Source organism: Aotus nancymaae, unplaced genomic scaffold, assembly GCF_030222135.1.
Source record: "Aotus nancymaae isolate 86718 unplaced genomic scaffold, 86718_ANA_hifiasm-v0.15.2.pri h1tg000028l, whole genome shotgun sequence".
NCBI lineage: Eukaryota > Metazoa > Chordata > Mammalia > Primates > Aotidae > Aotus > Aotus nancymaae.
This window is the reverse complement of record NW_026988441.1, coordinates 29365317-29382640: the sequence shown is the minus strand read 5'-3', so window position 1 is coordinate 29382640 and position 17324 is coordinate 29365317. Positions and strand designations below refer to the sequence as shown.

Sequence of the window (17324 nt, the reverse complement as noted above, 5' to 3'; positions counted from 1 at the left end):
TTTTTTGTTTTTGTTTTTTGTAGAGTGCAGTCTCACTGTGTTGCCCAGGCTGGTCTTAAACTCCTGGGCTCAAGTGATCCTCGCACCTCAGCTTCCCAAAAGGGCCGGGATTACAGGCATGGGCCACTGTGCCTGGCCTCCTATTCTTCCTTTGAGCTTCTGCTTAAATGTCACTTCTTCTGAGAAGCCTTCTCTGATTTCTCCTCTAGGTGAGGTATTTCTCTGCTGTGTAGCCCTGTCTACTACTTTTCCTGGCATTATGATTTCTTACATTTATTATAATTACTCAATTAATTGCATGCTTTCCTTGCTAGATTGTAAGTTGTAAGGACAGGGACCATGTCATCTTGTTCAGAGCTGTGTCCCTAGTACTAGCCTTGTACCTGGCCATGTCTGTATTTTGTGTGTGTGTGTGTGTGTTTTTTAGTAGAGACAGTGTTTCACCATGTTGCCCAGGCTGATCTCAAACTCCTGGCCTCAAGTGATCCCCCTGCCTTGGTTTCCCTTATGTGCCAGTCCTGGCAGTATTTGATACTAGGATGTTTAAGGAATGAATTCAGTCAGTGTGTGTGCGTCAAACCTGGGCCGGGGGTTAGATGAGATGTGACACCAGTGATAGGGCATCTGCTCTTTTTTTTTTGGAGACTTACTCTGTCGTCCAAGCTGGAGTGCAATGGCACAATCTCAACTCACTGCAGCCTCCACCTCCTGGGCCTAAGCAATTCTCCTGCTTCAGCCTCCTACGGATGCACACCACCACGCCCAGCTAATTTTTGTATTTTTAGTAGAAATGGGGCTTCACCATGTTGGCCAGGCTGGTCTCAAACTCCTGACCGCAACTGATCCACCCACCTCGGCCTCCAAAGTGCTGGGATTACAGGTGTGAGCCACCGCCCCCGGCCTGGCATCTGCTCTTGAAGAGCTCAGAGTCTAGTCTAGTGGAAGAGATTGACAAAGTCACAGAGTGCTTTGGGAATACAGTAGAGGGACCTTGGTAGATTGTGTAAGGTGTCACCAAGGAGGCAACATTTAAAGCAGCTGTAGGCCCAGCGTGGTGGCTCATGCCTGTAATCCCAGCACTTTAAGAAGCCAAGGTGGGAGGATCGCTTGAGCTCAGAATTTCCAGACCAGCCTGGGCAATATGGCAAGACCACGTCTCAACTAAAAATTAAAAAATTAGCTGGGCATGGTGGCACACGCCTGTGATCCCAGCTACTTGGGAGGCTGACATGAGAGGATCACTTGGAGGATGGAGGTTGCAGTGAGCCAAGATTGCCCCACTGCATTCCAGAGTCAGGCTTCAGTCATGACTTGATTATGTAATAGCCATGTGACCCTAAGCAAAATAACTTCACCTTTCTGCGACCCTTTCCTCCCCTATAAAATAGGATTACAGATACCTGGCTGTGATGCCATTGACTATGTCTGGACCATGGCAAGCAGCAAATAATAAGTGTTAGTTATTATTGAGAGGCCGAGGCAGGCAGACCACCTGAGGTCAGGAGTTCGAGACCAGCCTGGCCATCACGGCAAAACCCCGTCTCTACTAAAAATACAAAAATTAGCAGAGCATAGTGGTAGGCGCCTGTAGTCCCAGCTACTTGGGAGGCAAGTCAGAGGAATCGCTTGAGCCTGGGAGGCGAAAGTTGCAAGTCGCAGTGAGCTGAGATTGTACCACTGAACGCCATCCTGGGCGACACAGCAAGTCTCTGTCTGATTAAAAAAAAAGACAAGTATAATTTCTGATAGGTCGTCATGAGGAGGGGAACATTCCATGCTAAGGGACACATTCATGGATGGGGCCTGGAACTCAGAAGTCCAGAGATTATCATCAGGGAGTGCCTGTCACCCTGGGGAAGGTGGTGAGGAACGGGCTTGGAAAAACAGAGAGGACTGAATGGCACAGATTTCCAGTTATCTCTCTTTCCTCGGCATACTTTTATCTCAAGTTATCAGTTCAGGCCCTCTGATCAATACCATCCCAGAGGACTTTCCCCCACATTCTCCACATTTCACACATACTTCTTCTGCTGGGGAAAGGTGCCTGCCTCGACTCTGCCTGCTTCTTTTGTTTTTTGAGATGGAATCTTGCTCTTTCGCCCAGGCTGGAGTGCATCGGTGCGATCTGGGCTCACTGCAATCTCCACCTCCTGGGTTTAAGCAATTCTCATGCCTTAGCCTCCCGAGTAGCTGGGATTACAGGCATCCACCACCATGCTCAGCAAATTTTTTGTATTTTTAGTAGAGATGGGGTTTCACCATGTTGGCCAAGCTGGTCTCGAACTCGTGACCTTGTAATCAGTCCACCTCGGCTTCCCAAAGTGCTGGGATTCCAGGCATGAGCCACCGCGCCCGGCCATGCCCTCCTTTTCTTAATACAGCATTTTGCTTTCTCCCACAGTATTCTGAAAAGGAAGACAAATATGAAGAAGAAATTAAACTTCTGTCTGACAAACTGAAAGAGGTGAGTGTGTTTGCACCCAGCGAGCTTAGGTTTCTCCTGGGGCTGGTCTTGAAGCTGTGATGGGAACTCTTTTCTTCTTATCTAGGCTGAGACCCGTGCTGAATTTGCAGAGAGAACAGTGGCAAAACTGGAAAAGACCATTGATGACCTGGAAGGTAAGAGGTTACCATCTAAATAATGTGTGCCCTGCCCTGCCTCCCCCTCGGGATACATCTAGGGACAGTTGGGGGTGTGTGTGGAGGAGCTGGGCTGGGCCTTGTTGCCTTAGGAAAGTAAAGTGCGTAGTGATGTCATTTCTGGATGTCTTGGAACACTGGAATAGGATAATGCAAATAATTCAGACTTGAGTTGTTACTTTCAGGAGGTAAATTACCTCTGCTTAGTTAGTCCCATGAGCAAGTACAGAGAAACAGGTATGACTCTCTCTGGTTTAAAAAAAAAAAAAAAGTCATGCCAGGTGTGGTGGCTCACGCCTGTAATCTCAGCACTTTGGGAGGCTGAGGCTGGTGGATCACTTGAGGTCAGGAGTTTGAGACCAGCCTGACCAACACAGTGAAACCCCGTCTCTACCAAAAATGCAAAAAATTAGCCGGGCATGGTGGAGCCCGCCTGTAGTCCCAGCTACTCGGGAGGCTGAGGGAGGAGAATCGCTTGAACCTGGGAGGCAGAGGTTGCAGTGAGCCAAGATCATGCCACTGCACTCCAGCCCGGGCGACAGTGAGACTCCATCTAAAAAAAAAAAAAGTCTTCACAATTTCCTTTGGTTTGCTCATTTCTGATAGATGCCTGGCATTTTTTTTTTTTACATGCCTTGCATTTTTGCAGAAGCTCTGTCCCAGAGAGCTCAAAGCTTATCACAGTGGGAAAAACAGAACTACGGGAAATGTAGGCACCGCAGCAACGACTCTAGTCTTGCAAGTCTGGGGCCCACATCTCCCAGAATTTCTTGAAGAGTTCCGATGTTTAACATTTGGTCTCATGTTCTTCATGATATAGCCCAGAAATTCCAGAATCTTGGGGTTCAAATGGAATCCTCCAAACTGCCCATCCCATACAGAAAGGACGCGTTCTTCAGACCGCGTGTCCCAATGTTTTTTTGGGGGAAGTGAGATTCCCATATAAGAGAAAATGCCCCATTCCGAAGTATGATCTTTAGACAGGGTAATGTCATTGGAAATCAGAAATAAACTGGGGGCGGGGGCTGGTGGGGAGAAGCTCTGTCACTCCTGGTCGCCACTGCTGTGAAGCTTCATTCTGGCTAATCCCCCTGTAGAACCTCAAACCCCACCTGGAAATCACTCCGTAGATCTTTTGTTTTCTTCATCTGTTCCCATAGAACACAGCTTTCTCCCAGTCTGTGCTTTGTTTGCTCACGTTTTTTTTCTTCCTCTTGTGGTTCATCTGTGGCACTCCATTCTGATCCTTGCCTTCTGTCCCCCGTACCTACCTACCTCTTCTTCTGAACTGTCTCGCTGGGGACCTCCGCCCTCTAGATGAGTTATACGCTCAGAAGCTCAAGTACAAAGCTATCAGCGAGGAACTGGACCACGCGCTCAACGACATGACCTCTCTCTGAGAGGCAGTCAGATTGCTGCCCTCTGTCCTGCTCACGTGGTGCCTCCTACGCCCCTGTGGGCTTCTGGGAGCTCCAGTGCCCTGCCTCCTCTGGTTTGAACGTCAGAACCTTCTTCTGATGTGTCTGTGACTCTACAACCGAAATAAAGACGGGCCGTCCTCCTCCTCATGCCCCTCATTCTCATTTTCTCCACTTGCCGCCTTTGAGCCGTAGCTGTGTGCCCTTGACCGTGGCCTGAAACACAAAGTGGGTGAGGTTAGCCTCGAACTCACAAATGAAAAGCTCATTACAAATAGAAAATTATCTACAGGATGCATTTCTGAAGACTTGAAAACAAAAGCAAGTTAGGCATGTGCTCTCAGATACCCCTGTTAGCTAACAGCATCTGCATTCCAATAGTTTTGTTTTGTTTAGTTTTGTGATGGAGTCTCACTCTGTCGCCCAGGCTGGAGTGCAATGGTGTAGTCTCAGCTGACTGCAACCTCCGCCTCCCCGTTTCAAGTGATTCTCCTGCCTCAACCTTCTGAGCAGCTAGGACTACAGGCACTTGCCACCACACCAGCTAATTTTTTTGTATTTTTAGTAAAAACAGGGTTTCACTATGTTGGCCAGGCTGGTCTCAAACTCCTGACCTCATGATCTGCCTGCCTCGGCTTCCCAACTGCTGGGATTACAGGCAATAGCCACCACACCTGGCCTTTTTTTGTCATCCACGCTGGAGTGCAATGGCACCATCATAGTTCACTGCAACCTCCACCTCCAGGGCTCAAGCGATCCTCTGACCTCGACCTCCCAAGTTGCTGGGACTGTACAGGCATGCACCACCACACGAGGCTGATTTTTGTACATTTTTGTAGAAGGGGGGAGGTCTTATTTACGTTGCCCAGGCTGGTCTTGAACTCCTGGACTCAGGCAGTCTGCCCGCCACACCCTCCCAAGGTGCTGCAGTTATAGGTATGAGCCACCGCGTCTGGCCGCAGTGGTTTTTCCTTGAATAGAAATTGTGAATGGAGACTCATCCTTATAAACCGCTTAGGCAGCTTAAGAGTCAGCAGGGATTTGGAAAAACCAGCAAGCCGGTGTCAAAAATGCGGCTCCCCTTGAATGGGGCTTGAACTACGAGTTCAAATAGCGGCAGTGACCTGTTGATCTCTCTTCCACCTTGTCTCATGTGTTCTCTCTGTGTTACCCTGGGGCTTCCCATGGCTGCTCACTGCTCATCCAGCTCCCAGTCCTGGGAGGAAGTTCACCTCCACGCCCTGCCCTTAGAAAACTGACTGTACAAGGAGTGAACAGGCCTCCCATGAACAGGGCAAGGGAGTGGACAGTGCTGTGACCTCAGAAGAAATGAATTCAGAATTCTTTCCCGAATTCCAAAGTTGCCTGGGTTGCTAACATCAGTCTCCCTTCATATCTGACTTAGTTATAACAGGAACTTTGCTTTAGAATAACTCATAAGGTTGACCTGTGGATTTTTTTTTTTTTTTTTTTGAGACGGAGTTTCGCTCTTGTTACCCAAGCTGGAGTGCAATGGCGCAATCTCGGCTCACCGCAACCTCCGCCACCTGGGTTCAGGCAATTCTCCTGCCTCAGCCTCCTGAGTAGCTGGGATTACAGGCACGCGCCACCATGCCCAGCTAATTTTTTGTATTAGTAGAGACGAGGTTTCACCATGTTGACCAGGATGGTCTCGATCTCTTGACCTCGTGATCCACCCACCTTGGCCTCCCAAAGTGCTGGGATTACAGGCTTGAGCCACCGCGCCGGCCCGACCCGCGGATATTAAAAGGTCATACTGCCGGGCGTAGTGGCTCATGCCTGTAATCCCAGCACTTTGGGAGGCCGAGATGGGTGTATCACCTCAGGTCGTGAGTTCAAGACCAGCCTGACCAACATGGAGAAACCCGTCTCCACAGAAAATACAAGAAAAAAAAAAAAGGTCATACTTTTTCCTGCATGAGGGTTATGGAGAAAACAAGGTCACACTTCTTTTTTTTTTTTCCGGAGACAGCGTCTCATTCTGTTGTCTGGGCTGGAGTGCAGTGGCGCCATCTTGGCTTACTGCAACCTTCACCTCCTGGGTTCAAATGATTCTCACGTCTCAGCCTCCCGAGTAGCTGAGATACAGTCGCGCACCACCACGCCTGGCTAATTTTTGTATTTTTAGTAGAGACAGCTGTTGTTGACCAGGCTGGTCTCAAACTCCTGGCCTCAAGTGATCCACCCACTTCTGCTTCCCAAAGTGCTGAGATTACAGGCATGAGCCACCGTGCCCGGCCCAGGCTATGCTTTTTTAATGATCAAAAACACACCAATTTGTCAAAGATAATCCAAATTTCAAATAGTCCATCCAGTTCTCCCCTGCACCCCACCACCACTACCACCTCAAATTATCACGTATCGTTGACATTCAGGTGTCCAAGCCACGTCTTCCATGCTACCCCTCGAACCTGGAAATGGCATGAAAATCTCCAACTAGATCCACAAATTTCAGTCATCCATTCTTACTCCGATTTTTTTTTTTTTGTCTAGGTGGGAAGCTCTGTCTCTGTTACTCTCTATATTCATTCATTCCTCCAAAATGCATCTACCCTAAACTACCTACACTTTTCCACCTCGGACTCCCTGCTCCTGACTGCCATGCATCCTGAACTTTTGCAAAAACCATTCCCCTCACGCACTGCCATATACATGCCCTTGGAAAGATTACAGACTGTGTAGGGGCTGGGTTTTGTTTGGCAATCTGTGTGTTTGCTCCTGGAATTTTCCCAGGCATTTCTGGACTCCACCCTTTGAAGTAACTATGCAGCCTGTCTATCCAGTCATTCTACCTAGCTAAGCACCTAAGTGGAATTTCAGAGATTAGTGATATGGCTGGACGTGGTGGCTCATGCCTATAATCCCAGCACTTTGGGAGGCCAAGGCGGGCAGATCACTTTAGGTCAGGAGTTTGAGACCAGCCTGGCCAACGTGGTGAAACCCTGTCTCTACTAAAAATACAAAAATTAGCCGGCGTGGTGGTGGGCGCCTGTAATCCCAGCTACTCGGGAGGCTGAGGTGGGAGAATCAATGGCTTGAACCCAGGAAGCGGAGGTTGCAGTGAGCTGAGATCACACCGTTGCACTCCAGCATGGGTGACAGAGCAAGACTCCGCCTCAAAAAAAAAAAAAAAAAAAAAAAGACTTCAAATGTCCTTAAAGCATGAATGAAAAATTTAAAAAAAAAAAAAAAGAGCATGGTAATGGATTTATGGTGGGTCCTTCTTTGTGGGCCTCTCATAGTGTGCCATGCCAGAGTAAGTGGCAGCCTCGAACCATTGCCCAGCCCCTTACCTGTGGGCTGTGAGCACTGAAGGCGGTTGCACAGTATAAATAAATGAATGAATGAATGAATGAGAGATTAGTGCTGTGGACGTCTCCACTATCTGTTGATAGTCTATGAGCCTTGTCCTGATTCTCAAGGGCAGTTAACACTTTCAGGGAAAGTCATTTTATCTCAGACTTAATAAAATAGATGCCAGAGCATCTAAGTGACAAGATGAAGTGAAGGATTTGTAGTCAAGAGACTAGGGTTTAAGGCCCGGTGCAGTGGTTCACATGTATAATCCCAGCACTTTGGGAGGCCAAGGCAGACGGATCACTTGAGCTCAGGAGTTTGACACCAGCCTGGGCAACATGGCAAGACCCTGTCTCTAAAAATAATACTAATATTTTATTTTTTAAAAAAATTTTAATAGGCTGGGCTTTGTGGCTCACGTCTGTAATCCCAGCATTTTGGGAGGCCGAGGCGGGTGAGCTCAGGAGCTCCAGACCAGCCTGGCCAACATGGTGAAACCCCATCTCTACAAAAATACAAAAAATTAGACAGGCATGGTGGCAGGCACCTGTAATCCCAGCTACTCGGGAGGCTGAGGCAGGAGAATCGCTTCAAACTGGAAGGCAGAGGTTGCAGTGAGCCAAGATCGTGTCATTGCACTCCAGCCTGGGCGACAAGAGCAAACCTCCCATCTCAAAAAGAGAAAAAAATTAATAAAAAATAAAGAGACCAGGATTTAAAATCCTAGCTCTACCACTTTAACCATGCCAACGTGAACAAGCTGCTTAGCTTTTCCACAAAATAAAGGTGATATCTCCGCCATTGTGAGGATTAAATGAGGTAATAGAGAAACTGGCTCATACTACAATCAGCATTCAGTGAACATCTATTCACCCACACTGGATAGGCCCAGCTCACTCCTTCTGATGGAATCCTCCCAGGTCATAGTCACTTGACTTTTTTTTTTTAGATGGAACCTCGCTCTGTCATCCAGGCTGGAGTCCAGTGGCACAGTCTTGTGCAATCTTGGCTCACTGCAACCTCTACCTCCCAGGGTCAAGTGATTCTCCTGCCTCAGTAGTATCCTCAAGTGATTCTCCTGAGTAGCTGGGATTACAGGCTCCCGCCACCACCTCGCCCAGCTAATTTTTTGAATTTTTAGTAGAGACACGGTTTCACCATGTTGGCCAGGCTGGTCTTGAACTCCTGGCATCAAGTGATTCTCAGTGGTTCATGGCAGTAATCCCAGCACACCTGTAATCCCAGCTATTTGGGAGGCTGAGGCGGGTGCATTGCTTGAGACCAGCTTGGGCAACATGGCAAAACCCCATCTCTACTAAAATTACAAGAATTAGCTGGGTGTAGTGGTGCACACCTTCAGTCCCAGCTACGGAGGCTGAGGTGGGAGGATCACTTGAGCCTGGGAGGCCAAGACTGCAGTGAGCTGTGATCATGCCACTGCATTCCAGCCTGGGCAACACATGAGACCCTGCCGATAGATAGATAGATAGATAGATAGATAGATAGATAGATAGATAGGGCTGCCATCTTCTGCAGTCATTTTTTCATTCTGTAAATTTCCAGGCTGATCATATCATACTTTATGAGGAATGTTCCTTTCCCCCAGTATTTTAATGAGTCTTGGCCTTGCTCCTTATCAGCCATCACTTATTGCAAACTAAGTTCTCTCTTGTGCTCTGTCACGCATAGCTCTAAATGGCATCTTTTTTCTGTCTTTCTTTTTTAATTTAAATTGTTTCTTTTCTTTTCTTTTTTTTTGTTTTTTGAGATGGAGTTTCGCTCTTGTTACCCAGGGTGGAGTGCAATGGCGCGAACTCGGCTCCCCGCAACCTCCGCCTCCTGGGTTCAGGCAATTCTCCTGCCTCAGCCTCCTGAGTAGCTGGGATTACAGGCACTCGCCACCATGCCCAGCTAATTTTTTGTATTTTTAGTAGAGACGGGGTTTCACCATGTTGACCAAGATGGTCTCGATCCCTTGACCTCGTGATCCACCCGCCTCGGCCTCCCAAAGTGCTGGAATTACAGGCGTGAGCCACCGCGCCTGTCAATTTAAATTGTTTCATCAGCTCAGTCACTTAACAACATGCCTGTAGTCTGGCTTAAATTTCAGTCATGTTGCATTTACCTGGGGTTTGTCTCCACTTGTAATTTAAACAGCCATTCCCAGAAGCTCCAAAAGAAAGATGAACCGGTATAGGGTTAGATTTTCCTATCAAAGGCTCAGAGACCAATTAACTTGCACTTGAGTGGAAATTTATATTAACTCACGAATATCTAGGACTGAAATCTTATCTTTGTGTAACATGTCGTAGGTTCTGAAGCGTTTCTCATTCATTCCTCATCATAACCCCCACACCACGCATTGATATTGTTACCCCCACTTGGCAGATGGGGAAAACAGACGTAGGAAGGGTAAATGCTTATCTCAGTGGGACAACTGGGGCTTAAGTCTAGGTATTCTGACTCTAGGGTTATCAGAGTTCACAGGAAAAATAGAGGGCACCAAGTGAAATCTGAGTTTTAGATAAGCAATGAATAATTTTTTAATCATAAGTACATCTCATGCAACATTTGAGATATACTAACACTAAAATATTATTTGTGGTTTACCTGAAATTCAGTTTAGCTGGGCACCCTGCATTTTGTCTCACAACTGTGACTCCCAGATTTGGTGCTTGGTCCCTAGTATTCCATGATGTTCTGCTGTAATTAAAAATACAAAGTGCCGGGCGTGGTGGCTCACACCTGTAATCCCAGCACTTTGGGAGGCCGAGGTGGGTGGATCACAAGGTTAAGAGATCGAGACCATCCTGGTCAACATGGTGAAACCCCGTCTCTACTAAAAATACAAAAAATTAGCTGGGCATGGTGGCGCGTGCCTGTAATCCCAGCTACTCAGGAGGCTGAGGCAGGAGAATTGCCTGAACCCAGGAGGCAGAGGTTGCGGTGAGCCGAGATCGCGCCATTGCACTCCAGCCTGGGTAACGAGCGAAATTCCATCTCAAAAAAAAAAAAAAATACAAAGTACTGGCCAGGCATGATGGCTATAGCCCTGTAATCCCAGCCCTTTGGGAGGCTGAGCAGATGAATTCCTTGAGCCCAGGAGCTCGAGACCAGCCTGGGTAACATGGTAAGACCCTGTCTCTATTTAAAAAAAAAAATGCAAAAATTAGCCAGGTGTGGTGGCATACACCTGTAGTCCCAGCTACTTGGCAGGCTGAGGTGGGAGGATCACCTGAGCCTAGGGAGGTCAAGGCCATGGTGATTTGTGATTATACCACTGCACTCCAGCCTGGACAACAACAACAACAACAACAACTTTATTTGTTGTGACTTTCACCCTGGCAGTTTGAAGTTTAGAAATCTTTGTTTTTTGGCCAGGTGCGGTGGCTCACACCTGTAATCCAAGCACTTTGGAGGCCAAGGTGGGCAGATTACCTGAGGTCGGGAGTTCAAGACCAGCCTGACCAACATGGTGAAATCCCATCTTTAAAATAAAAAAAGAAATTTTTTTTTTTTTTTTTTTTTTGGCTGGCCATGGTGAGTCACGCCTGTAATTCCAGCACTTTGGGAGGCCGAGGTGGGCTGATCGCTTGAGGTCAGGAGTTTGAGACCAGCCTGGCCAACATAGTGAAACACCATCTCTACTAAAAATACAAAAATTAGCCGGGCAGTGGTGGCGGGTGCCTGTAATCCCAGCTACTCAGGAGGCTGAGGCAGGAGAATTGCTTGAGCCTGGAAGGCAGAGGTTGCAGTGAGCTGAGATCGCGCCACTGCACTCCAGCCTGGGCAATAGAGTGAGACCCTGTCTCAAGAAAAAAAAAAAAGAAATCTTTTTTTTCTTTCATTTAACAAATATGCTTATTAATTTATCTTTCCCCCTACTCTTAATCCTCACCAGAGAAACTTGCCCAGGCCAAAGAAGAGAACGTGGGCTTACATCAGACACTGGATCAGACACTAAATGAACTTAACTGTATATAATCAAAACAGAAGAGTCTTGTTCCACCAGAAACTCCGGAGCTCCGTGGGTCTTTCTCTTCTCTTGTAAGACGTTCCTTTTGTTATTGCCATCTTCGCTTTGCTGGATATGTCAAGCAAATTATGAATACATGACCAAATATTTTGTATCGGAGAAGCTTTGAGCATCAGTTAAATCTCATTCCTTTCCTTTTTTTCCCCCCAAATGGCACCAGCTTTTTCAGCTCTCTTATTTTTTCCTTAAGTTGCATTTATTCCTAAGGTAGGCAGGGTATTTCCTAGTAAACATACTTTCTTAAGACGGAGGGCATTTGGTTCCTGGGAGAATAGGCAGCCCCACACTTTGAAGAACGCAGACCCCAATATCTAGTGGATCTATTTAAAATGCTGAAGAACATAACCTTTTGGGTCAAGGTTGGTCGAACTATAGGAGAGAACAGGGACCATCACATGGGTGGGGATTTTCCATCCAGAGCCAATAAAAGGGCTGGGCGGGGTGGGCGGGGGGCGAGCATTGTGGGAAATCATAACCCATGGATAAATTAACCTGAGAATCCTGGCCCTTCTCCACACTCCACCATGCAGAACAAACATCCTCTCAAGCAGTCAACGTAGAATGCTTGGGAAATAGTCATAATTACCCACATATTTTCTGGATAGATCCTTGATGTGATGTTCTGCATATTTCCTTCATTCTAAAGTTGTTCTCCTGCCGGGTGTGGTGGCCCACGCCTGTAATCCCAACATTTTGGGAGGCCAAGGTGGGCAGATCACTTGAGGTCAGGAGTTCAAGACCAACCTGGCCAACATGGTGAAACCTGGTCTCTACTAAAATTACAAAAATTATGATGGTGCCTGCCTGTAGTCTCAGCTACTCCAGGAGACTCAGGCAGGAGGATCCCTTGAACCCAGAAAGTGGAGGTTGCAGTGAGCCGAGATCATGGCACTGCACTCCAGCCCGGGCAACAGAGTGAGACTCCATCTCAAAAAAAAATAAAAATAAAGTTGTTCTCTGAGGAGCAAATGTCTCATTCCAATAATGACCCATCCACTCAGCAGGAATATGGTGGAGTTCAGTCCAGTTCAGGTCAGCCATATCCAAAAGACCACAAGTCATTAATAAGTTGAGCAGAAGAGTTTTTCTTTTCTCTTAGCAGAAAGGGCCTCTCTGGCAGCAGAGATTAAAAATTGGCCCAACTTCATTTCCATACTTCAGGGAATAGCAAACTGAAGATTTACTTATCTAGGACTTGAATTCCTTCTTTGGGACCAAGTTAATAAAAGACCAAGAAACTCCTGATTAAACTGGATAATGGAGGATTTTATAGACAGGGCTGCACACATTGGCTTTGTTTTACTTCTGTTTTCTCAGTTAACATCTCAGAGCTGGAACATTCCATATTCCCCAGCAGCGTGTCGGGGCCAACTAAAGTTTACAATTCCGACTAAAAATCACCCTGCTTCTCGCTTATTTGAATCCCCTATCCACCCCGCCCCACCACCCCGCTCCTATTTATTCAGCACCACACTACCCAGGAAATACACTAGCAAATTGTGCAATTGAATGAAATCCACACTTTTCTTTAGATTCTTGCAACTGTATCATATGTAATAGTATCACTTTTCTACATTTTGGTCAAATAAATTTTTACATAAACTACAGTTTGTGTGAATTTTAGAACGTGTGCGGGTACACAGAGCATTTTGGTTCAACAAATGTTAACGGGACGGAAAGAGGAAATAACGGAGCCAAGAACGAAGAAAAGGTTATCTGTTTCCTTTATATCATAACTTCGTGATACAAGGATATTACGATCTCATTACTGGCAAGAGCACTCAGCCTCAGTAACTCGAAAACTGGCCTTCATTATCCCGTCTTGCCTGAGCCAGGCTGTAAAGAATGAGTAGGATTTTAATAGATAAGAGCAGGCAACATCGTCTCTGTTGCTTGAGTTAGGAAGGCCTGCCTGGCTAAGGCTTTCTGAGTTGCATATATAAAGCAAAGCAGACTAGCGTGGGCAACAAAGTGAGACCCCATCTCTACAAAAAAATACAAAAATTTGGCCAGCTGCAGTGGCCAAATTACACCTGTAATCCCAGGATTTTGAGAGGCCAAGGTGGGCAGATCGCTTGAGGCCAGGAGTTCAAGACCAGCTTGGCCAACATGGTGAAACTCCATCTCTACTAAAAATACAAAAATGAGCTGGACATGGTGGTACACACCTATAATCCCAGTTACCTGGGAGGCGGAGGTTGCCGTGAGCCAAGATTGCACCACTGCAATCCAGCCTGGGCAACAGAGCAGGATGCTGTCTCAAACACACACAAACACACACAAATTAGTAGGGCATAGTGGCACGTGCCCGTAAGTCCCAGCTACTCAAGAGGCTGAGGAAGGAGGCTTGCTTGAGCCTAGGAGGCAGAAGGTGCAGTGAGCTATGATCCGCCAGTGCACTCCAGCCTGGGGGACCATCTTTGAGCAAGACCCTGTCTCAAAATAATTAAATAAATAAAGCAAAGCAGAAGTAGAAAAGCTGTAAGGTAGGCTGGGCCCACATTGATGAAAGCTTGAACTTAATTTAGGCAGGAGTGGAGAGCCACTAAAGACTGTAGGAGGCCGGGCATGGTGGCTCATGCCTATAATCCCAGCACTTTGGGAGGCCGAGGCGGGCGGATCACGAGGTCAAGAGATCGAGACCATCCCGGTCAACATGGTGAAACCCCGTCTCTACTAAAAATACAAAAAATTAGCTGGGCATGGTGGCGCATGCCTGTAATCCCAGCTACTCAGGAGGCTGAGGCAGGAGAATTGCCTGAACCCAGGAGGCGGAGGTTGCGGTGAGCTGAGATTGCGCCATTGCACTCCAGCCTGGGTAACAAGAGCGAAACTCCGTCTTAAAAAAAAAAAAATTTAGCCTGCTGGATGGCAGAGAACTTAGAACAGAGTGCCAAAGACCACTACAGTTTCACTACCTGGATTTTGATATTTTGCCTCGAGATCTTTTTTTGAGGAGGAGAGGCAGGGAATTGGAAAGAGAAATGAAAGCCTTTAAAACATTAATGGAATCTGCAAACAACTCTATTATCAAAAAAATAACAGGCCAGGCGCTGTGGCTTACGCTTGTAATCTCAGCACTTTGGGAGACCAAGACGGGTGGATCACCTGAGGTCAGGAGTTCGAGACCACCCTGGCCAACATGGTGAAACCCCTTCTCTACTAAAAATACAAAAATTAGCCAGGCATGGTGGCACATATCTGTAATCCCAGCTACTCAAGAGGCTGAGACAGGAGAATCACTTGAATCCAGGAGGCGGAGGTGGCAGTGAGCCGAGATTGTGCCACTGCACTCGAGACTCCTTCTCAAAAATAAAACAAAATAAAATAAAACAACAGCAGGCAGAGACAGGGGAGGATAACTCAAGCCTAGCCAGGAGTTCGAGACCTGCTTGGGCAATAGAGCGAGACCTTGTTCTCCAAAAATAAGTTAAAAATAACTGTCCAGGCACGGTGGCTCACACCTGTAATCCCAGCACTTTGGGAGGCCGAGGTGGGCAGATCACGAGGTCAGGAGATTAAGACTATCCTGGCTAACAAGGTGAAACCTTGTCTCTAATAAAAACACAAAAATTAGCCAGGTGTGGTGGCATGCGCCTGTAGTCCCAGTGACGTGGGAGACTGAGGCAGGAGAAGTGCTTAAACCCGAGAGGTAGAGGTTGCAGTGAGCCGAGATCACCCCACTGCACGCCAGCCTGGGTGAAAGAGCGAGACTCCGGTTCAAAAAAAAAAAAAAAGCATTTCCTTTATACCAATCCAACCTTTAACTGACACTGGGATGATTTAGATGGTCAGTACAGGGAGTATGAATGAATGAAGTCACCCCTCCAATAAGGGCCCTGCCATGACTTGACCACAGTTGTCCCTTTGTGTTTTCTCCCTCCTCTCTCCCCACTTGGGTTGTAATCTCATCTCAGGATACTGTTTTAGTCACGCCTGTGGCCTCAGCACTTAACACGTCACTGTGTTCAATGTTTGTTCAACGGACCTGCCCAACTTTTGGGGAGTTCCCAATGCCATGAAGTACGGGTGGAACACAGGGTGAGGAACACTTCGTGAGGGATATCAAAGCCTAAGAGGAAGATTTTGAATTTTATCCTGCCAAGAGACCATGGATAGCTACTAAAGGAAGTGGGTTGTTTTTTGAGACAGGGTCTGACTCTGTCATCCAGGCTGGAGGGCAGGGGCTCGATCATGGCTCACTGCAGCCTCGACCTCCTGGCCTCAAGGAATCCTCCCACCTCTGCCTCCAGAATAGTTGGGACTACAGGTATTTGCCTGGCTAATTTTTGTTATTTATTTATTTGAGACAGAGTTTCGTTCGTTACCCAGGCTGGAGTGCAATGGCGCTATCTCCGCTCACTGCAACCTCTACCTCCCAGGTTCAAGCGATTCTCCTGCCTCACCCTCCTGAATAGCTGGGATTACAGGCCACGTGCCACCCGGCCGGGCTAATTTTTTTGTATTTTTAGTAGAGACGGGATTTCTCCATGTTGGTCAGGCTGGTCTCCAACTCCCAACCTCAGGTGATCTGCCTGCCTTGGCCTCGCAAAGTGCTGGGATTACAGGCGTGAGCCACCACACCCAGCCTAATTTTTGTAATTTTAATTGAGACAGTTTCGCCATGTTGACCAGGCTGGTCTCAAATGCCTGACCTCAAGTAACCCGGCTGCCTCAGCCTCCCGTAGTGCTGGGATTACAGGCGTGAGCCACAGCACCCAGCCTAAAGTAAGTGTTTTAGAATAACCACACTGCAGGGTGGAATCTGGATTAGAGAAAATGGTCAGGGAGACCAGTGGAGAAATGTGACGATTCCACTGTGGCAATGGAAATGGAAGAACGAGATTCAAGAGCTATTTGTTTGTTTTATTTTTTATTTTTGAGACCGAGTCTTGCTCTGTCACCCAGGCTGGAGTGCAGTGGTGCAATCTCGGCTCACTGTAACCTCCACCTCCCTGATTCAAGCCATTCTCCTGCCTCAGCTTCCTGAGTAGCTGGAATTACAGGCACGCGCCACCATGCCCAGCTAATTTTTTAAATTTTTAGTAGAGACGGGGTTTCACCACGTTAGCCAGGCTGGTCTTGAACTCCTGACCTCAGGTGATCCACCCGCCTCAGCCTCCAAAAGTGCTGGGATTACAGGTGTGAACCATGGCGCCCGGCCCTCAAGAGCTATTTAGAACCTCCTTAAAAACCAGGATATGACAGATGAGAGATGAAAGGCAGCTGTCAAAGATGGCTTAAGTTTCACTCGCAAGGAAAATCAGGACAAGCCGGTCTGGATATTAGCTGATGAGTTCGGTTGTGAACATGCTGAGTTAGGAGTAGCTGACAAATCCAAAGTTAGATGTCCAGAACGCAGATGGACGTGAAGAGATGGCTCGGCTAAGGATAAAACAATGAGACTAGTCAGCATGGAGACATTAGGAGCACCCAGAAAGTGAGAACAGAGACAGAACTACAAGGAACACAAATTCTAAGGGACAAGCAGAAACCACCCACTCCCCCTCAAAAAAGACTGCAATGGGGTCTGAGAAAAATACAATCAAAGAAAGGGAGGCAGAGGTGGCAGGGAGAGGAAACCAGCAAATAAAATAGGGATAGGGCCGGGCATGTGGCTCACACCTGTGATCCCAGCACTTTGGTAGGCAGAGGCAGGGGGCAGAGGGCAGATCACTTGAGGCCAGGAGTTCAACACCAGCCTGGCCAACATGGTGAAACCCCCATCTCTACTAAAAATATAAATTAGGCGTGGTGGCAGGCACCTGTAATCCCAGCTCTTTTGGGAGGCTGAGGCAGGAGAATCTCTTGAACTCTGGAGACGAGGGTTGCAGTGAGCAAAATCACACCACTGCACTCCAGCCTGGGCAACAGAACAAGACCCTGTCTCAAAAATAAGTATATAAATAAAA

General features: G+C 47.4%; 1 protein-coding gene and 1 non-coding gene across 6 annotated transcripts in view; both read left to right on the top strand.

The window, feature by feature from the left end:
* The window catches only part of TPM4 (tropomyosin 4), a 36649-nt gene extending 23630 nt beyond the window's left edge, over positions 1-13019 (top strand). For 3 of the 5 annotated variants that reach the window (XM_064381694.1, XM_064381696.1, XM_064381698.1), the window contains 3 exons: positions 2402-2464; positions 2550-2619; positions 11278-13019. In XM_064381694.1, the coding sequence (XP_064237764.1) occupies positions 2402-2464; positions 2550-2619; positions 11278-11360 (216 nt within the window). In that variant the 3' untranslated portion in view covers positions 11361-13019. Of the gene's footprint in view, positions 1-2401; positions 2465-2549; positions 2620-3957; positions 4205-11277 lie in introns of those variants that run through there. The other 2 variants (XM_064381695.1, XM_064381697.1) reach the window with 1 other exon arrangement.
* LOC135276870 (small nucleolar RNA SNORA42/SNORA80 family) lies at positions 7274-7408 on the top strand. The gene has a single exon (XR_010344424.1). It is a non-coding gene; the product is annotated as a small nucleolar RNA SNORA42/SNORA80 family (small nucleolar RNA).
* Positions 13020-17324: the final 4305 nt, after the last annotated feature.